At 57.0% G+C, this 22,100-nt stretch overlaps 1 protein-coding gene across 2 annotated transcripts in view; it reads right to left on the bottom strand.

Moving 5' to 3' along the window:
* Positions 1–16,267, bottom strand: part of ADCY1 (adenylate cyclase 1) — a 106,663-nt gene extending 90,396 nt beyond the window's left edge. The window contains exons 1-2 of one of the 2 annotated variants that reach the window (XM_018047050.1): positions 15,527–16,267; positions 1,395–1,544 (exon numbers count right to left, since the gene is read on the bottom strand). In XM_018047050.1, the coding sequence (XP_017902539.1) occupies positions 1,395–1,544; positions 15,527–16,171 (795 nt within the window). In that variant the 5' untranslated portion in view covers positions 16,172–16,267. The remainder of the gene's footprint in view (positions 1–1,394; positions 1,545–15,526) is intronic. The other variant, XM_018047051.1, reaches the window with a different exon arrangement.

Below are 22,100 nucleotides of genomic sequence, written 5' to 3'. Positions count from 1 at the left end.
GTTGGGATCTCTTGGACGTGATAAAGGTAAAGACGCCAAGTTCAAGGCCCTCTAAGCAACAAAGAGTCCCCATTAGTGCTAATGATGCTGGTCCGGAAAAACGTTCAGGGCACAGCCCCAGAAGATACACTCCTTATACTTGAGCATGCACAAGTATACACGTGTGTGCACACATATACACACATCCACATGCGCACATACACACAAATGCACACATATCCACAACCATACACACGTGGACACGTGGACACAGACATACAGGCATGCGCACAAGATCCGCAAGAATGCGAACCCACATACGTGGATGGACCCACACACTAACATGAGCACATATGCGCCTATACACATTTGCACACATGCCCCACATACCTAATACACATGTGTACAGAGCTACAAATCCACACATACATGTGCACACAAAACGCACATGTGCACACGTGCACATCACACGTGTGCACATTTCCTCACAGACAAGTAGCTCCCTCACCCATACACCACTCACAGACAAAGCCACCCACGGATCTACACACGATCCAAATATACATAAGCCATCTACTTTTAAATGATATCCAACTTTTACTGTAAATACTAGGCATCGTTACAATACCTATAAATGGAAATGTGTACATTTTTAAATGTACAGCCAGTACTTCATGCCTTATATTTACCATAATAATAGCATCTCATTTATAAACCCATCCCATCCATCCCACCCCAGGAAAACAAGCCTCTGCACTTTCATAAAGCCCAGGGGTCTGGGGGCTCCTAGCTGAAGGCCTCTCCCAGAGCGCTCAGAGAAGCCTGGTGGTCCCAGGACAGCAGCAGAGGAAACATCACTGCGGGAGTGAGCCCAGGACATGCAGCTGACAGTGGCTGGGGCGGGGGGGACCCAGCCCGGCTCCCTCCAAGCCTTTAGATCACAGGGTACAGTGCCGCTGCCCCCGGGGCTGGCAGGAGCCGGGCAGGGTGCTCTGCAGCCTCAGCCAAGCTTGGCTGTGGGGCTGCCACGGTGACCCCCACTTCCTAACAACTCAGCCCTTCCAGAGGCCCAAGCCCAGCTCTCCTCTACCTCCACTTAAGGCCTGCAAAGGCTCCCGGGCATCTCCTCCATAGTCCTGTACCACATAACACCAGCAGGTAAACTGAGGCCACAGATGGCAGTTCTTCTGCCTTCACTCCCATAGTGCCCCCGACAACTGTCCTCTCTTTCCCAACAGACAGAGGGAGCTGGCCCACAGAGGCACAGGAGCCAGCGGGGGCCTGAGACCCCTATCCGACTCTCAGGTGAGTCAGGCTGGCCCCACTCCCAGAGCCCTCGGCGTAGAAGACTGTGAGGCTCCATCCCCCAACCCCAGGCACCCCACGCCCCTCTGGGTGAGGCCCTGGGCACTGACCTGCTTCTCATTCTCGTCCTCCAGCCTCAGCCGGTCCTCAATGCAGTTCCGGGCCTGCAGGAAGGCCTTCCTCTGGGCGCGCTCAGCCAGGATCCTCACGAAGACACCATACATGTTCACACCAAGGAAGAGCAGAGCGTTGGCACCCAGCTGGGGGGAAAGAACAATGCAGAGAACTGCACCAGGGGCCTGGCTCGGCAGAGGCTCCTCCACACCCTGCAACCACCAGCCCATGAAATGACCACGCCAGCCAGACCCACACGCCAAGCCAGCCTCATGTGGCCACAGCCAGGCCTCATCCCACACCCTCTGAGGGGTCATCTGTGCTATAAGCTTGTCATGTAATGGAACAGTGGGCAAGGATGAAAGGTGCACCCCCTAAAATCACATGGAAGTCCTGACCCCCAATCCCCCAGAGAGGGGCTATACTTGGAGACAGGGTCTTTCAAGAAGTAATCAAGAGAAAGTGAGGCCATTAGGGCAGCCCTAATCCAACACGGGGAGCTTCCCTGGTGGCTTAGTGGTAAAGAATCTGCCTTCAATGCAGGAGACACGCACGATCCCTGGGTCAGGAAGGTGCCCTGGAGGAAGGAATGGCAGCCCACTCCAGTATGCTTGTCTGAGAATCCCATGGACAGAGGAGCCTGGGGGGCTACAGTCCACGGGGTCACAAAACAGTCAGACACAACTTAGTGACTAAACAATATCCACAGCAATCCAACATGACTGGTGTCCCTGTCAGAGGAGATGAGGACACAGACACATACTGAGGGATGGCTGCACGAGGAAGACGGCTGTCAGCAAGCCAGAGAGAGGCCTCACGAAAGACCGGTCTCCAGAACTCAGAAGTAGCGCCTGCTGTCTAAGCCGCCCAGTCTGTGCACTTCATCACAACAGCCCAAGGAAACACTATACCCAGAAGTATCGAAGGTGAAGAGAGTGGTTATTCCCATAAAGGCAGCATGGAAAGCTCTGGAGAAAAGCAGCGAAGGCGAGCTGATTAAAAACCAAAAAGAAAGAATGGCATTTGGGTACGAAGCAAACTTTTGTGCATATGAAGATGAAGAAAATGCAGCGTCCAGAGCCTCTGATGGCTCCAGTTCTCACTCCGCGTCAACAGACAAGAAGCCAGAAAGGGACCCGGCCAGGAAGGACCCTTTCAGGGCAGCTTCTGCCCAGCCTGGGAGTTAAGGCAGGAAGTCTGAGGACCGCAGAGTCTGACCACTTCCTGCTTTCACCTGCCTAATCGCAAGTCCAGTCCAGACTGCCCAGGACTGAGCTCGCGGGACTTCATAGGAACCCACAACAGATGATGGTCACACCGCAGAGTGGCAGGGCTGGGGAAGGATCAGACCCCGTGTCCCCTGCTCAGCCTCCTCAGCTGACCTGTACCTACCTCTCATGGCCACAGGGCCCAGGGCCAGACAGAGGTGCCTCCATGGACCAGCAGAACCCCAGCACATCCCCCTGGAGCCCCCAGGCCACTGAGAGAGAAAGAGCGCCCACCCACCTCCCTGTGAGGCTGCAGTGTTTATAAAACCGCTGCACCCACCCACCTCCATCATAGTCACTGTAAAAATGGATGATTTTATGTTTGATTAAACTCCAGCATTTCCTGCAGGTTCTGAGTGTCACCGATCCTCATGGATTAACCTGAAATACTCCCCACCCAGGACTGATGTCACACATGACTACACAGGACAAATAAATACAGATGGGACATCAGTCCACAATCAGAGGACACCTGCCAGAGTCCAGGCAGTGACGGACAGGCAAGGTGGCTCGAACAGGGAGAGTTGAGGGACAAGGACAGGGAGGTAGTAACATCCATCTAGAGACATGGAAACTGTTCACAGGAGGACACAGGGAGACAGGCCAAGCAACTGGAATCCACAGGACCCCAGCACCCAATGGTCATCTCCCTAAACCCCCAGCAGGGGAGTGAGCCCCCAGCAAACTCAACAGGGACAACCTGTCCACTTACACTTGGCAGAGGATGGACACACGTTTACACCTAACAAGGACTGTGTACAAAATACTCTCCTGCAAATCACCTCCTGGATCCTACCTCTGCCCCCCAAGAGAGAGGGACGGCCATCCTGAGAGAAGTCTAAGAGAACAGCCAAAAGTCCAATAAAAATGGTGCCTGCCATTACCTGGAATGTCGCATTGTGACCTGACCATCTCCATGTGACCCTGGACAACGCTATATGACCTGAGCAACTTCATGTGACCCTGATCATCTCCCTGTGACCCTGATTATCTCCATGGGACCTGACCATCTCCAAGTCAGGTTCGGACATCTCCATGACCTCATTATCTCCCTGTGATCCTGCATGTGACCCTGATCACCCTCACTGTGACCCTGAACACCTGCAAATCTGAGTGCCCCCCTAGCTGGAGCATCATGCTTTAACCAGGTGCAGGACTGGAACACACGTGCTTCTCCGAGGCCAGTGCCAGTCAGTCTCAGGCCTGGTGGCCAGCACTGGTGCACCCAGGGCAGCTGCACTGGGCCCCCGTTCCAGACAGTGTTTTCTGTGTCTAAAGGACCACCTGCTCTATCTGGGACCAGTTCATGCCAGTCTGTTGATGAAGGCACTTTTCTGGTGGCACCAGGAAGACTAGCGTATATGAAACAACACATTGCACATTGGTAGAATCAATACTTGGTCTTCCCAGGTGGCGCCAGTGGTAAAAAATCCACCTGCCAATGTAGGAGACATAAGAGGCATAGGTTCGATCCCTGGGTCAGGAAGATCCCCTGAAGGGGACAACCTTCAGGGTTGTGCATGGCACAAGTGCATGGCAACCCACTCCAGTATTCTTGCCTGGAGAATCCAATGGACAGAGAAGCCTGGTGGGCTACCGTCCATAGGGTCGCAAAGAGGTGGACACGACTGAAGCGACTTAGCAGGCAGGCGGGCAGAATCAATATTTAAACACATACTAAGTGTATTTAAAACACTCACAGGTACAGTGCTGGACAGGTTTCTAAAAATTTAAACAACAGTGAGTCTTTGCACAAAACACTCATCTCCCAGTAGACCCTTAATCATTCATGGCTTCTGCATGCCATCCTAGCCTCGATGTAAGGTTCTGAACGTGGAGACGAGATAACACACAGGATGCCTCTTCCGAGATGCTGTCCAGCCCAGCACCCCTGCAGTGAAGCCCTCAGCCGTCACTGCCAGGTAGAGGACAAAGAGTCCAACTGAGGGGCCAGGCACCCAAGGTCAGCTGGGTACAGGGTGCACGAAGCGGCAGGCCACACCTGAGCCTGGAAGACAAGGCTTTTCAGGTGGCCTGTGGCAGAAACAGGGGGAAGTGGAGGTCCCCAGTGAGGTCTGGGCAGAGAGGTGTGGGCCAATGGGCAGAAGGGCTGGCAGAGGCTGGGCAATCTGGTCAAGCGAAAAATCAGTAGCAGAGTGGGGGTGAGCTGGGTCACCTTGTCACCCCCTCTACACCCACCTTCCTCATACCTTCCCTGTACTCTGTGGCCACAGTGATCCCCAGGGACACCAGGGCCCAGCTGGTTGCACCTGGCTGCCCTGCCAACACCATCTGAGCCACTCACACAAAGAGCCCCATGGCCTGCCCCAGAATTGGAGTCTAGCAGGCAGAGAGGAGCAGAGATAGGTCTCCCCTGCCCGAGGCTCTGCATTCACATTCACAAACCTGCCGATCTTCCCCCAGGAAATCAAAGGAGGAGGCCATCCACATGATGCTAAAGCCCCCAGCAACCTGCCTCCCTGCCCCCACTCAATCCCCACACCCCATGATCAGGAACCAAGGTGACAGGCACAGCAGTGACAAGAGGCCCAGGTCCTGCCACACAGGGCACAGAGAAGTTTCAAGACTGGCTACCTAATCAGTGACCAGGGAGGAGGGTGACAAGGCAGAGAGAAGCCCAGAGGTCACCTGCTGGCAGGTGTGGCCTGAAGGGGGCGCTGGTTCACACTGGCAGCAGTAGTTGCTGGGCCGGGGAGCCAGGCTGAGGCTTCTGAGCTTGGGGAAGGGTCCGAGCTGGGGTGGAGGCTGAGTACCACACAGCCGGGAACACGCCTCCTGGGACTGACAGGTCCTTGCCACCCCCACCAGCATCCTCACTCTACAGACACAGGGGCCCTGAGGAAGGGCAGGGCCCCCAGCTGCAGCGGGCAGGGCACACCCAGCAGCCCCACCACCCGGGCTCCCTGTAACTGCCCTCACTCCTGGCCTCAGGGCACCTCCCCCACATATCTGGCCTCAGCATCCAGGCCCCCCAGGACCCCCTGCAGGCCACGCACCCCTGGATGCCTGGGCCCTGCCAGGAACCCCATCTGCACCTTTCTCACCCCTGGAAGGCTTGCCCTTAGAGCTCTCTTCTTCTCCAGCTGAAACTCCATGGCCCAGCAGGACACTCTCCTGCCCCTCACACTCTGGAAACGCCAGGCTGGTCAAATCCAGCTCCACACACACTGCTGGAGGAAATGCCTAGGCCTGCCCACCCGGCCATCTCCTAGGAGTGAGTGCACCACCCCACACCGGCAGCCCAGAGAGCTTCTCCATCCCAATCCTCACCCGTCCCTCCTCCCCCGGGGCCCTCTCTCTGCCCGGCCCAGCCACTCCCACGCCCATGCCCCCAGGGTCCCCTCTACCCTCCAGCTGGGACCTACTGCTCTCAAACTCAGAATTACTTCTTTCTCCTGAAAATGAGACTCCTCTTCTTCTCCTGGGCCTGCCCAGTTTTCTCCCCTTTCAGCAAAACTCTTGGAAAGGCCCCGTGGAGTTCCAGCCTCCGTCCCTTCTGCAGCTGTCCTGGGTGGTCTGTGACCAGGTCAGGACCACCTTCACATCCCGAACCCAGGCTCAGGTCCCAGTGTCCAGCCCACCCTACTCAGGCCGTGAGCTCCCCTCCATGGGCGCCCTCCCCAGCATCCTCTGGTTCAAGCTTCACATCTGGACCCCTCTCTACCCCAAACTCCACCCCTTGTGGTATCTCAGCCTCACTCCACTTGGGAGCCCATCCCTGCACCAAAGACCCCGAAACCAACACCTTCAGCTTGGCCTAGCCAGCTGTCTCCCTCCCCTGTCCATGCGTGTCTCCTCCTGGGTGTCTGTTCAAGCCTGCTTGGGACAGGCCCTGGTGGCACCCAGCACTCACCCCAGCAGCCTCTCCCACCTCAGTTGATCCAGGCCCCTGGAAACCTCTCAGGCCACAGCCCTTTTCCACCACCAGCAAATCCCACCAGCTCTATCTCCAACACAGGGGCCCCTGACTGCCCTCCCTGCCATCCGTCGCTTGGTTGCCAAGCTGCCTCCTAACCCAAGCCTGTGCCCCTCCTGGCCCTTGAGGCTCCTGGACAGTCCTCTGCTCTAAATCCCTAGTCCTGAGTCTCCCTGGGCCCAAAACTCTCTGTGGCTCATACCCTACAGCCTGTCCTCTTCATGTACCCCTGGCCAGGCCCACTTTGCTTGGGGCCTCTGTCTTGCATTCCTGGGCAGGAACCTCCTTCCCACACAGTGCCTGATGCACTCCTGACCTGCAGGGGCTCCACTCAAATGTCACCTTATGAAAACCACTTACCTGACCCCTGGCTAAAAGTGCACACACTTCCACCTTGGCTTCCGGATTCTCCTGCTGACCGTTTCCACTTCTTCCCCTCTGTTGCTTTCAGCAGTTACTATCTTCCAATACATTATATTATTAACTCATTTGTCACCTCCCCTGCCTGCTACTGCCTCTCAAGGGGCCTCAGTGTGTCGGGTCCACGACAGATCCAGGAACGTCTCATAATATAGCAGGTGCTCTGGTGTTTGTTGAATGAGTAACTGAGGGCATATGGGTGGGGAGGTGGCCTGGCCCTGGCACAGCCCTGGAAAGGGGCGGAGGGAGGTGCAGGGAGACGCCTGCACTGCCAGGGGCACTGCCCAACCTCTCTCCAGGTTGCCTCAGACAAGACCTGATAAGACTGCCGCCCAACTCTCGCATCTGTCATCAGACGGGCAGTGGGGAGGGATCCCAGCGTTTCCACGACCGACAGAGGCACGGCATCAGTGTGTCCCAGTGTCTGGAGTGACGTGGCTTCTGGGGCATGCTGAGCTGGTGGGAGCCAGGCATGGTGGGGCGGGGTGGGGTGGGGGGACACAGTTCACAGAAGTGTGCACACACGGGCTGGGTCACACACCGCCTCTAGCCACACAGAGGCTCTCACCTCACTGCTCATTTCTGACCCTTGAACAAACTGGACTTCAGGAATGGATCTGCACAGGGTCCTCCAGGGACATGGTGAGGGCCCAGGAACCACTTGTGATTCCTGCAGATAAAGACCTGCTTTACAATAAAGTAGCAGATATATTTCCAAATCCATAGGCTACACCAGTGACTCCCCAAATGCGCTCACTGAGCTTTTCATCCATAGAGCAGGACGAGTATGTTTGGAAAAGCAGCCATCTTGCAAAACAAGTTCAAAGAGCACATATTTCAGATCCCTTTGGCCACGGATGATTCAGAAGGCAACACACTCCTTTAACATGACAGCATTTCTCACATAAGGAAACCAGGCAAAGGCACCAAGAAAAACACACTCTTTCAGAGAAGGTCATCACTCAGCACACCACTCCAGCAAGAGGCTCTCAGTGAGTACCTTCCACCCTGACCACCAATGCTCACAACCCAGTTCTCCCAGGAGCAGTGGACAGAGAGTCCCAGAGCAGACACCTCACTCAGATGCTCAGATGCGGCATGAAGCTACCAGTGCAGATGCGGGAGGCACCCAGGCTGCAGTCTCCCAGGAGCTCATTGGGCAGCTGCTGAGAAGGGCGGTAGGAGGACGCTGCATGGGATGACAGGTCACACAGGAGGGCTGACCACGGGGCCAGGATCCCAGGCCTGGCCCAGGTTGGAGCGGCCAGGCCCTTCTGTAGCTGGCCATCCTCCTTGTCCAGAGTGTGGCATCTGACTCCAGCCTGGGCACGTGGTGCCTTGGGCCCCAGACGAGCCGCTGCATGAGCAGTAAGGCCCATCCACCCAGTGGAGGAAGCTGTGCTCCCGAAGGTCAGGGTCTACTTCAGCACAGGGAAAGCTGAGCTCTGTAGAGCTACTCTGTACTTCAGAGTCATAACACAAAGCCGCCCTCAGATTGGGAATTTGGCGCTGAGGAGGACTTCCCCTCTGAGAGCGTGGATGGCAAGAGGGGGCACCCAGCTGTCCAGAGCTCCTGAGGCATCATGGGTGGGAGTTCCATCCCCAGGGTCCCTACCTGGCATCCTATCCCCTTGCACCCAGGTTACTCATCGGGGCAGGCGACCTGTTCCCCTACACTCTAGTCCCTCAGTGGGCATCCTGGATCCCTCACTTGGACATCTCACCTGGGCACCCCCTCACCTGGGCACCCCTCAGGAGAATAGCAGGACACCCTGGTCTGGGCCTGTAGCAGCCCCACTGCCCACAGGATCACTATGGACCATGACCCCTGGCCTGCCCCCTCTTAGCTACACTGCCCATTTCAGCAAGTGTCCCTGACTCCAGACCTACACACACAATGGCCCTGCTCCATCCCTGTGCACGGACTGTGGGCCCTCAGACCACACACCCTACACCAAGCCTGGCATAAGGTGGGTGCTCGATTCTGGAAGAACAGTGGGTGGCCTCAAACCCAGGGACCCAGACTCTGTAGGTGTGGGGTGGGACTTGGGCCTCTGGATGCTACCAACACGTGCACACGCACACATGAACACACTCACATTCCTGTACGGGAGGGCGCATGCACAGGTGTACACACAGGCGACTACATGCCCACACAGATCCACACACATTACACATGTGCACTCACTTGTGCCCACATTCATGCACACATGTACACACACAAGCCCCACCCCCAGAGCTGTGTCCACGCCCTGCACAGCCCCACCCAGAGACCCAGGAGTCAAGAAGCTCTCCCTCAGCTGGAGGCAAAGTGAACACCGGGTATCAAAGCAGATCCTGCCACCCTCCCATCCAGGAAGGCAGGGTCGGGAGATGCAGGGGGAAAAGCAGGGCCTAGGGAGGACGAGGGCAGGAGGGACACAGACGCAGCAGTGAGGGGCAGCCTGCACTGGGGCAGTGAGGGCAGTGAGTGTCATTCTCACGCCACGCCCCACACACGGATGTGTGCACAAGGAAGCCCCACCTGCCCTGCCGAGACTCACAGAGCAGACAGAGGGGAGAGGGGCCCAGACAGTGGGGGATCCTGGTCCTTGTCACCCCATGGCTCTCAGGCCTACATGCATGGCCTCCCTCACCCAGCCTCCCCATCTGGGTGCAGCCTGGGGCCCGGTCTCACTCCAAGGTCTGGCCTCTGAGGTCGCGGGGCTGGAGGGCCCCAGACCCCATTTTCCTTGGGGAAAACACATCTACCCAGGAAATGGGAAAAACAATCAGTGCAGTGTGTGAGCGTGTGCCTGTATGTGAGTCTGCATGTGGGTGCATGCATTCCTGTGTGAGTGTGCAAGGGTGTGAGTCTGTGTGTGTGAGTGCTCGTGTATGAGTGCATGACAGGAGATGGCTTCCACCTCACTGAGTGCCAGCCCCATGCCGTGGGGATGGCACAGTCCCTGGGGGCCACCTGTACCTACACAACCACAGGCACGACCTCGGAGGAAAGGGATGCGCAGGGTCAGGGCCCCGCCCTCAGCTACACAGCTTGGAGTGGAGCCCCTGGGTGCAGGGAGTTCCCACCCCACCCACTCCGTAAGCCCACCCACCACCATCTGAGTCAGGAAATGGCCCAAGAACATTTCTGGGCTTCAAGTTTGCAACACAGAGCAGTTGGCCCATCAACCTGGCCCTCTGGACATCACAGACGTGAGGAGAGAAGGGCAGCAACCCAGAACCACTGGGAGGGAGCTCATGGAAAGGGCAGTGGGTGGGGACGTTTCCCACAGGACCCGCTTAAGGAAGGCCTGAAAACATTCTGTGTGGCCCAAACACCAGGCTTCCCCCACACCTGCCCTTTCCTCCACACCCACCTCGCTGGCCCCATGGTGACCAGCTCGTTCCCTCAGCCAGCTGCCTGCAGCCCCAGAACCCAGCAGCCTCTTGGCCTCATCTGTCCAGGACCTTGGAGTATTCTGTCCCCAGGAGGCAGGCCTGAGCCCTCCCTCTGCCTTGTCCCCTTTATTCTTCTCCGAAGGTCACACACACTCCCCCCAGCACAGACTGCAGTTCCAGTGGTTGATCGGGGTCCCCAAAGACCAACTTCCTGGAGGGCAGGCGGTCCTGTCCCCTGGCTCAGCATCTGGCACCCAAGTGTGGACCCAGAACCATCTAGAGAAGGTGCCACAGCCCGAGAAGCTGCAGAGGCTTCACAGCTGTGTCTGCTCCAGTGGTCCCCAGCCCCTCCGCTGAGTCCACCCAGGGGGCCAGACTCCAGCACATGGACAGTCTGGGGATCCATGGCAGCAGAGGAAAGCCTGGGACCCCCAGGACTGCCCGGAGGGGGAGCAAGTGGGAACCCTCACTCTGATGCAGGATGGTCTCCCCACCTGGGCCCCACCTCCCTAGTTCCTGCTGCCCTGGTGTCGGCAACTCTAGGTACTTCTTACTGTGGGAGCTGGCTGCCGAGCGAGAGGATGACACAGCTGTGATGGAAACAGACCAGGTTTAGGGAGGGAACCACCCATCAGACAAGAGGGCTGGGAGCCCAGGTTCCAAGGACTCAGGAGTTTCCGATTGGATGCCCACGGACATGAACCTGCAGGCCTAGAAGAGACACTGGAAACTGCCTGGCTGAAAGATGCAGGGGATGGGAAGCCAGTGCTGTGCCCTGCCCAGCAGCCGGAGGCCTGGGGGAGGAGCGTCCAGCCCAGGACAAGCCTGTGCCAGGGGAGCCGCCTCCTCCCTCCCTACTCGGCCCAGCCAAGGCAGGTGAACAAACAGGTGACAGAATCCAGTCAGGGTAGGGGTGGGGGGAGAGGGAGGTATTGGTGGCGATGGTCAGAAGGCTGGTTAGGGGAGCAGGAAGAGGGGCCCCACCTGGGAAAGAGTCCAGCCAGAGGAGAAGGGGCAATGCTCGGCTGAGCGGCCAGCTGTGCAGGAGGGCTGCACAGGCGGCCAGGAGAGGGTCCAGTGCAGGGAGCGCAAAGAGTTTGCAGGGGACCAGAGGGAAAGAGGGATTCCCTGGTGGCTCAGTGGTAAAGAATCCACCTGCCAATGCAGGAGACATGAGTTCGATCCTTGGATTGGGAAGATCCCCTGGAGAAGAAAATGGCAACCCACTCCAGTATTCTTGCCTGGAAAATCCCATGGACAGAGGAGCCTGGTGGGCTACAGTCCATGGGGTCGCAAAGAGTCAGACACAACTTAGTAACTAAACAAAGAGGGGAAGAGGGCCAGCCAGTGGGGCAGAGGAGAACTGGGGTGGGGGGCGCCTGAGGAGGGGCTAGGCTGAGGGAGGGACACAGGTCCTGACAGATGCCCCAGAGGCCTGCGTTGAAGGAGGAGTAGGAGACACAGGGGCAAGAGGCATGGGTTGCCAAAGCCCGTGTGGCAACCAGCACCGCCAGCACCACCAGCACGCGCAGAGGTTCTGAGAGCAGTCATGTGGCTCCACCTGCCAGCACTCCGAGCTCCTCAAGAGCTCAGGCCACACTACAAGGTGGGGAGTGGAGGGGGTGGGCTGGGGATGGAAATCTGGCCAGCTCCCACTTCCCCAGAACAGCCATGATTTCTGTTACCATTCCTGGTTCAGGCAGTAAACATATTTCCTTTCCTTTCCTGCAAATTGCACCCTGCAGTGGACCCTCACTGTCCCCCTTCTGAAAAACACAGCAGCCCTGCCCCACCTGGCTGAGAAGCGCGTCTCTGGGAGCTGCGAGCAGAGGGGCAGCACAAGGAGGACGCTGGAGCTCTGCCTCCTGCACCTGCCACAGCCAAGGCACCTGGGGCGCAGGGCAGGCGCCATGAGCCAGCCGCCCTTCTCCAGAGACACCCATCCTCCCCCACCCTGGCAAGGACCTTCGGCAGTGACCTTCGCAGGCACTCCCTCGACTCTGCTTCCCCGCCCTGCACCTGAGCACAGCCACCTCCAGTATGTAAGTCAGCAAGGGACAAATCTGGCGTTGCCAGCTTCCCTCCTTCCCCCACCCTCAAAAGCCCAGGACTCTGCAGCCTGCCCACCACTGCTGACTCTGAGCAGGCCTCTGGTGTTCTTGCATGGGATGCCTTCAGTTCTGACATGTCACCCAGTTAAATAAAAGTAACTGTGCTGAGGTACAACCACTGGGCCTTGAAAGCAAGGGACACAGAAGGGACTTTGTTAGGTCTATATTTATGGGGCCCAGCCTTGGTCCTGGGCCAGAGGGGAATAAGGCCATTTCCCTTAAACTCTTTCTGCCCCAGTGGGAAGCAGTAGCAGGCACACCTTCCTGGGAAAGGGAGGAGCACCAGCCCCCCAAATTTCAGCAGTCTGGCTTTCTGCGTGTTCTCCTCTGCCTCCCAGCATCTGGGCTAGCCTGAGCCCTACAGAGCCCCAAAGCACACCAGGGCAGCCCAGGACTACTGCAGGAAACCCCTGGAACCCCTCTATGGAGGGCCAGAGGAGCCCACACTTTAACCCAGGTCTCAGGCCCCAGCACAGGCTTTCTCCAGCAAGCATACGACACGCTGCGTATCCGCAGCAAAGACGGCACCCCAGCACAGAATGGCTCATCCATCCAGTCCTTCTGCCTCCTTTCGGCCTCTGCCCTGTGTCCTGCAGGCCTCCTGCCTGTCCTGGGTTCTGTCCTGTGGGAGTGGCACTGCCAGCAGGTGAGTGCACTGCAGGAGGGCAGGGAGGCGTAAGCATGACTAGCAACCAACACGCTTCGCAAATGTGGGTGCCATCTTCTCCACCAGTCTCAAGCACCAAGTTGCAGAGCTCACTAAGGACAGATTTCACAGACTCCCAGAATTTTCTCATTGGAAGGGAGAATCCCTGGGACACCAGGCGGTCCGATCACCGCATGTTTCTCCGCATCCATCTCCATCTGTCCGTCAATATCACCACCACCTGTACAGACTGATGGACTTGAATACCAACATTCTAAAGAAGCCACAGCAATTCAGAAGTGGCACAAGATTCTGAATATGTGTTTTTCCAATGTGAACTTTTTTCACTTTCACCACAACCCTGAAGGTGAGCTGTGATGCCCCGTAAGACAGGATAGGAAACTGAGGCTCAGTGAGGGAAGGGTCTGCTTAGCCCATGAAGTCACAGCCATTAGCCAACTGAAACCCAGGTGTCTGCTCCCTAAGAATTCACCTAAGTCCAGGATGGGCTCCCTTCCTCCCTAAAATACAGTAGCTCATCTTATCCTGGGGGATGGGTAGAGTTCTGAATGCCTGGGGCACCTTTACAGATTCTCCCTGCCTCCCCCTCCATCCCTTAATCTTTTAATTCTCTAAAAGGAATGTCTACAGGCTACCTAGAACATTGGTGATTATAAAAGAAGACAATAGTACAGCGGTTGCCTGAACCCCTGGGGGCACCAGAACTCAGCCGGGGCCTGTCCAGGTAGCTTAGGGCCCCTCTCACCTGAAGCTGACCTGGCCACTGAGCCCCACCACCCCCCCACCCCGTCAGGATAGAGAGGTGGTCCTTGCTGGGAGGAGGAGGGGAACAAACACAACACATAGTAGGGTTGTTGGGGGAAAGATACAGGAGTGCCCCCTGAGAAGGTCAAACAAGCCCCACTCAAAACCTAAGATGCAAGGTGGGAGGCCAGCTGGAGAATGGAGCCCTCCCCTCTCCACTCCTTCCTTCCCCTCCCTGGGGGCAGTCAGCCCCCTGGCCCTTTTCCCTGTTTTTCTGCCTTTATCTCAGCCTCCTCTCAGTCTCTGGCCTTCTCCTCTATTTCTCCTCCTCTGTTCCCCCACCCCAGCAGCCCCTCTCAGCCCTCTCCCTTCCACATACTCCCTCCTCCTCCCCCCGCCTCCCTAGCCCCTACCACACACTGGCCTCTCTGGGCCCTGAAATGTGTGTCACTCCTGGGTGTCCCATGGCCCCTCTGACCCTGTGCATTCCGGGCATCACCGTCTGGGGGCACCTCCTTTGGTCCCTGTGTAGAGGGGCCTTGGTGGGGCCCTGGAACCAGCTATCTGACTCTCATCACTTCCCCCACCCCCAGTTGTTCTTCCCAAAGCCAGCTCTGTCCAGCTGCCCTTCCTCACCCCTGTCTCCTCACATCCCCCTTTTTCTCTTTAGATGGGCTCCCCCAACCCATCAGATTCCCACCAAGCTCCCGCCAAAATAAAGCCAGAGGGAGAAACAAAACCCTCCCTCTGGGCCCTCCAAGACTAGGTGGGATGGGCTGGGCTGCACGGAAAAGCACCAGGCTGAGAGACACCTGCCTAAGACCTCTGGGGTCCTTGGGCTGGGGAGGAGCCCCTAGGAAGCAGTCAATATGGGGTCCTCACCACGATCTTGCCTGTGGGGAAAAAGAGTGACAAAGTTCAGGCGCTGCGAGCCTGGATCCCGGCTGAGGCAGAGCAGGTCGAGAGGGACCAGAGAGAGCCCTGTGCGACCTTGGCAAACCCTGTCCTTCAGGATCCCAAACGGATCCACAGATGGGAGCCAGGGTGGCTGGAGGGGGCCAAAGTCCTTACCCGCTGCCCACATCCCCCATGACGGCAGGGTTGGGAGGGGGACTCTGCGAGCCTAGCACGCGCTCCGCGCTCCAGGCGCAAGCGAGAGGAGCCCCGGGCTGAGCGCACAGCCGCCCGCAGCAATCCTGCTTGCCAGGCCGGCTCCTCATACCTATTTTTTGTCCATCCTGTGGGGATGGCTGCAGCCAGACAGCGTCGGACCAGAGCTCTGGCCTCAGCGGCCGCTCACCAGCTGTGTGACCTTGGGCCAATCCTTGCCCTCTCCACGCCCGCTAGTTTCGGGTCTCCACACTCCACATCCAGGAGCGCTTGTGGACTGTAACTCGGGGAAGAGTACGGCCCCAGGGTGCCAGCCCTCAATGTGTCCCCAATTCCCTGAGTGACCTTGAACGTCCCCCTTCCAATTCGGGGCCTCAGTCTCTCCACCTGCCCAGTCGGTAGATTCGCATCCTTCTCCCCGCGTTCCCAGTCCCTCCCGAGAGCAGGTGTGTCCCAGACCGGATCGAGGGCGCGCGGCGACACTTACCGTTCTCCAGAGACGTGGGCGCTTGGCGGGGACCAACGTAGCTGTGACCAGCAAGTGCGAGGCGGCCACCACGAGCCCGAAGCCGATGGCCAGCAGGCTGCGCACGGGCAGCAGGGCATAGGACACGAAGGTGACCAAAAGGAGCTGCCAGACTCCCTGATCGGCTGTCGCCGGCACCGCTGCCACCCCGGCGTGGGCACCGGCGGGGCCGCCGAGCGCGAAGGGACAGCACAGCAGAGCGAAGGTGAGGCTGAAGAGCAGCGCGAGCTGGCCGACCTGCTGCAGCTGGGGCACCTGCAGCGAGCGGACGTTGGTGACCACGAGCAGCGCCAGGAAGAGCACGCAGTGCACGGGGTGCGAGCCCTTGGCCAGGCCGGGCGCGGGCCCCGGCGCGCCCAGCAGCTCGGCCAGGGCCAGCGCGCCCGCCAGCAGGCTGAGCATGGCCAGCGCCTTCAGCGTCGCCGCCTGCTCCAGCCGCAGCGTGTAGCCGCGGAACAGCGCCTCCAGCTCGGGGCACGCGAACTCCTCATCGCACGCCCGCAGCCCGCGCCGGCCGCCCGGCCCCGCCGCCCGCTCGGCGCCCCCAGACTCGCCGGCGCCGCCTCCGCCTCCGCCGCCGCCTCGGCCGCGCGGCGCCCCCGCCATCCCAGCGCCATGCAGCGGGCGCGCCCCTCGCCGGCCGGGGCGCCGGGCGGGCGGGCGGGCGGCGAGGCGCCGGGGCGCGGCGGGCCGAGTTGGGGCGCCGGCTGCCCCGCGCGCGCGCCCCGAGCGCGTCCCCTCCCGCCCGCCGCGCCTGCGCACTGGCGCCGCCCGCGCCCCGACCGCGGTCCTCCCGCGACCGCGCTGCGACAGCCGAGCTCGGAGCCGCGGGCCTGGGCGCGCGAGGCCCACGCGCGTGCGCGAGGCCCGCACCCCAACTCCACAGTCTGTACACTCCGCCGACCGAGGAGTCGCTTGACCTTGGGCGCCCAGCCTACCCCTCCCGGCCTCAGTTTCCCCACTGGTGCGCAACGCCTCGCACTATGCTGTCTCTTGGGGCGTTAAAAGTGCTGGAATTCTGCACCGTTCCCCCCGAGGGGGGCAGCTTACCTTGTCTAATGTAACCCCCCAATAAAAGCGGGTGACTCTCTTCTAGAGGAACCCAAAAGGAAGCCCATGCTTGACCACAGACCCATACCCAGAGCCCTGAGAGGTGAGGGGATGCCCTAGGACCCCGGGGGCAGGGAGGAAGGTGGTGGCCCGCGGCATCTCCCTCCTCCCAGCCTCTCTACACCCAGAGCCCGCCACACGGCAGGCTGTGGGCAAGTCCTGTCCTGGTACCTACCACCCCTGTCAGCGGGTGCAGGGGTGGAAGCAATGACCAGGTGGTGAGATCCGACAAGCAGAAACCCAGTCGAAGTTCGGCCTGCACGTAGCGTGGCCAGTGCCACCTGAGTGCTGGAGGAGCCAGGTTAGAGTCACAGCAATAGAGTCTAGGGAAGCTGGTGCGAGGCTCTCGGTGCAGGGATGGAGTGGGAGAGGGAAAGGAAAGGGGAAGCTGCAGTTTGCCCTAAGTGGAAGCTGGAAACCGGAGTGATGAGATGTTTTCTTCAGCAGGACAAATGTGGGGACTGTTGCCATGGCACGTGTGTGGCACCCACTGCTTACACTCGCTCTAAAGGCAAAGGCTTTGTGCCAGCCTTAACCTGCATTATGCTCACAGTAGCCCCTGGGGGTCCGTGCTTCTGTCCTTCTTAGCACACAAGGATCTCAGAGTAAGCAGCTGACTCCAGGAGATATGGAGAGGTATCAGGACTCCCAGTAGAACCAGTGTCTGCTCCATCAGCCCCTGCTGCTTCTCATATGAGTGGACCACCACGTGGGTGGACTGGGAACCGGAGATCCCAGGGAGTCACAGAGACCAGGAGGCTAGCCCCTGCAAGCGGTCCTCCCTGAGCCCAGTTCTAGACAAACAGGTTAAACTACTGTGGCTCAGGCATGGGTCTGTTTTAGAGGGGCTCTAGGGCTGAGAACCTCTGCACCATATACTGTTATATGGACACAAGAATTAAATTTGAGGTGTATGTCACATCTTTCTGGAATCAGTATTAGTTGAGCCAGGTGAACTTGCCATTTTTATAAAAGGTCCAAAGTAACCTGGTATCAGCTGTGATAGTTGTAAACACAGCACCTGACAGTCTCTGCCTAGGCCAGGAACACCTCCACCCCTTGTTTCCCAGCTGTAGCTGTTCATATCAGCAAATTTGGGGTGGCCATCTGGTCCCTCTTCCTGAAATGGCCTCCCCACACAGGACACCTCCTCTGTGAAGCCTTCCTGACTCCCTCTGCCCCAGCCAATTGCTTCCTCATCCTGGTTTCTACTCTCCCTAGTACCCTCCACTCTGTTTGGTCATCAGTTCATTTGTCTCCAACCCCAATGGATCTGGAAGCTCTGGGAGGGCAGCAACTGAACCAGGAAGATCTCCTGCCTCCCCCTCACTTGGCAAAGTGCCCATCTTCCATCATCTGGTTTTCTGCCCGTCCTCAAAAGGTAGTAAAGTCTGCAAGACTTTTCTTTTTAAGTATTGAGTGTCAAGAGTAGATTCTCTTGTTAAATGATGCGGTATATTTCTATATCTTAATGACTTTGTGAAAAGAAAGCTGAATAATATCCAAAAATGGATCAAACTACCTAAGAATGCAAGAAGTATGATAAAGTGATCTGGGTACAAAGCTCACAAATCAGTAACACACTCTTCCTCACCCAACAACTTTAACGGGCAAGATGAATTCTTTTTCTACAGAGCCTGTGTATTACAGGGTCGATGGGAAGAGATTCAGCCATGGCACCATGCCTTTTGTTTGCTGCTACACACAAAGCATCTCCTGACACAGCACACTGCTCCTCCTGACAAAGCATCCAGGGCCACGGGGCATGGTTCACAGGTCATTGTCACATCTATCATGTCCTTTGTGCCTCATGGCATCCTGGTGAAAAGGTTTATCACCTTTGTCTTGTTGACCAGGAAGCAGAGGCCTGGAGACGTTCCTGCAGGACCAGAGATGGGGATGCACCAGAGCTTCGTGGGAGCTGTGGAGGCTATGGCTCCATAACTCCAGCTGATGGGAGAGATTGTTACCATCATAGTACAGACGTGAAATGCTCATAGGTTCCTCTTGTCTCATCCCATTGGCTGGAAGGAAAGGAGAAGACCTCACATGGGCAATTTGCACCCAGGGCTATCGGAGAAATTATCCAAGAGTCAAATGCACACATCCAGTACTCTCGTTGGGTGTCATGGCTTGAAATGTGTCCGCCTCAAATTTATACTCTGAAGTCCTAACCTGCAGTACTTCTGAACATGACCTTATTTGGAAATGAGGTTATTACAGATGCAATTAAGTTGAGGCCATTCTGGAGTAGGGTGAATCCTAACCCGATATGACCGGTGTCCTTATACAATGGGGCATTGGGAGACAGATTCACAAGCAGAGAACAGCGCTTGAAGACTGGAGTGATGCTGCCACAAGCCAAGGCAGCACCTGAAGTCAGGAGAGAGGCCCGGGAATGGATCCTCCTCCAGGGTCTTCAGAGGAAGCATGGCCCTCCCCACTGACCTTGATCTTGGACTTCAGGCCTCCCACTTCTGTGAGAGAATTGTTTGCAAATCTCTTTTCTGTTGTTTAAGCCTCCAGGGTGCAATACTTTATTACAGGGGCCCTAGCAGACTAATACCTCTAGCATATGGTTTATCTTGGGTAATGTTCCATGTTACAGAGAGTAAATATTGACAGATAGCAAAGGGGTTGCAAAGATCACCAGGGGAAATTTTGTTCTGGGGAGCACGTCCTCCCCAGCAGAGGTGAGCAGATAGAGGGCACCATCGTGGGCCACATTGAGTCCTGCTGGCCTGGGAGGACAGACATTCGGTTACCTTCTTGTCACCAAACAAAAGTTTTCCTCTCCCCTGTGGTGGGCTGCTCACAGTCCTCTCCCCACTTTCCTAAGGAGAGCTGGCGCATCTCTTGGGGCAGACAGGCAGTGTTTCTTGCACCAGTAACGCCACCGGGCCTCCCTCTGATTTTTGATTATTTACAAATCTCATGTGTATGTTTGCATTTGAGCATCACAACTGCCAACGGCCCTGAACTTCGCAGAAACTAATCCAGTTTCAGATCATGAGTGAGTATGATTCAGGGTGGACCCAGCCTGAAGCCAGATTCAGCATCACAGACACCACAGGGATGGTGGACCCTGAGTCACATAGCTGGGCAGGTGTCCCAGCACCACCCTTCTCAGCTGTGTGACTTTGGGCTGGTTACTCAGCCTCTCTGTGCCTCGTGTCCTCCTTAGATGGAGTAGGTAACAACCCCTGGCCCACAGGGTTATGGTAGGAAGAGAGGCACAAATGCCCACAGAAGCTGCACTTACTTCATCAGCACAAAATAAATGGGTTTTGCCCCTCATGGGCCAGTGATCCCTGCATACAGGAATGGGGCAAAGGCCATTCAAACGCTTTGAGGTCAATGTATAATTTTCAGGCATTCTGAACAGAGACCATGATACCAGGGTAGTGGCTCTAAGCCAGCCCATGGACTTCCTCAGACTTTGGCCAAGACTTAGCTTGCAGACAAGTGTTTCTTATTCCACACACCACCGCTCTGTATTTGGAACAAAGGTCTGCCTGTGGGTCTGTGGGGAAGACACCTACCTCTAGTGGACAGATTCTGAGCCACTGTGGAAATGCAAGTTGGTTGGGTCGGAGATAGGAAAGTTCAACAGGAAACTACATTCCGCAAAGTTAATTTTGTCAGAGCCATTGCTTCTTAATCAAATGACCCACATGACAGGTTCAAAAGAGAGCCGTTAAAGTGGAATAGCCCTGCAGCGAGGCGGCTTGGGACACTGGGATGCACATTCCTGACAGCCGGGCCAGGCACCCTTCCCAGGCCTGCCTCGGATCACTCCGGTGGACTTCTTGTCTGGGGCTTGAGAGGCCCACAGACATGATTTGTGGACAGTGATTAGAAAAGTTCAGGGGGTCTGTTCAGGAACCCTCCAGTCAAAGGGGGGCAGGCAAACTCCAACCCCAACTATCTTAATCTGAACACTTGAGTCAGTTCTAGTGAGGGGAATGAACCTAAAGCCTATTATACAAAGTGAAGTAAGTCAGAAAGAGAAGAACAAATATCGTATATTAACGCATACATTTGAAATCTAGAAAGATGGTACTGATGAACCTATTTGCAGGGCAGCAATGGAGATGCAAGCATAGAAAATCGTCTTGTGGACAAGGGCATGGGGATGAAAGGAGAGGGTGAGATGAATGGAGAGAGTAGCATGGAGGCGTCTGCACTACCATAGGCAAAATAGATAGCCGGTGGGAATTTGCTATATGACTCTGGGAACTCAAACTGGGGCTCTGTAACAACCTAGAGGGGTGGGAATGGGTGGGAGGTGGGAGGGAGGTACAAAAGGGAGAGGACATATGTACACCTATGGCTAATTCATGTTGATGCATGGAACAAATGAAACCAATATTATAAAGCAATTATCCCTCAATTAAAAAAACTTTTTTTTAATCTGGAAACTAAGAGGCCCCTTTACTCTCCCGACTGAAAGCCTAGATGGCTGACCCAGGATCACAACTTGGAGGCCCGGGGAGGCCACCAGGGGAGGTGCTCCCCTCCTGAAGTCCTCAAGCCCAAGCAGGGACTGCCCTTGGACAAGTGGATAGATGACAGTAGGCAGATGACCAGCCTCCCCTTCACATGTCACTGTCCCCTGCAGTGCCAGCAGGAAGAGGGCTAACTGTAGCTTCAAAGTGCCTCTACCACTTGCCTCCCCAGGGTGGTGGGCTCGCAGATCCCAGGGGACTCAGTGTCCTCACTTCTGCGCTAGCGTCTCTGGCCAGCCTAGGGGCAAAGGCATCAGATAACATCTGAGTGTCCACCGCTTCTGCAGGGAGACCCGGCTGGCAGGAGGAGGTTGGTGTGACAGGCACTTTCGCCGATTGCCCTTGTCACTTAGGATTTGGCATCAAGCAGAGCAGGACTCCGGGCTGGTGGGAGAGGCGAGTGCCGGCCGAGCAATGACACAGATAGATACGTGATCACACCTGTGGCAATCATCTACCGGGAAAGCAGGATATGTCCTCGGAAGACCCCTGTGAGGGGAGAGAGGGGTCAGGCTACACTGGGCTCTGTGAACCACATCTGTGCACCCAGAAGGGTGGGCTATTGTTCTTGATGCCCAGAGCACACTGTGGGGCCTAGACAACTAATCCAGACTTGGTGGTGGTAGGCGGTGGTGGGCATGGGGCTTGCTGACCTCCTCTACTGCCCAGAGCCAGGGTTCCTGTGAAGTTTCTGTGTCATCTTGGTGAGACAAGTGGCCTCTTGAGGAGTGAACATCAGCCACGAGCAGGGTGGGAGGGCCCAGATGGCTCTGGGAGGGTTGACATCAGCACAGATAGGATGAAAAGGTCCACTGACCGACCCTGGGACATAGGCCACGGTGGCCACTCTCAGGTGCGGACAGCAATTCATTCAAGCCCCATCCATGCCGACTCAGGGGCTCCAGGGAAAACCATCT

This window comes from Capra hircus, chromosome 4 (assembly GCF_001704415.2).
Source record: "Capra hircus breed San Clemente chromosome 4, ASM170441v1, whole genome shotgun sequence".
NCBI classification, from domain to species: domain Eukaryota; kingdom Metazoa; phylum Chordata; class Mammalia; order Artiodactyla; family Bovidae; genus Capra; species Capra hircus.
The sequence above is the reverse complement of the archived record's forward strand: the minus strand, read 5'-3'. Positions and strand labels throughout refer to the sequence as shown.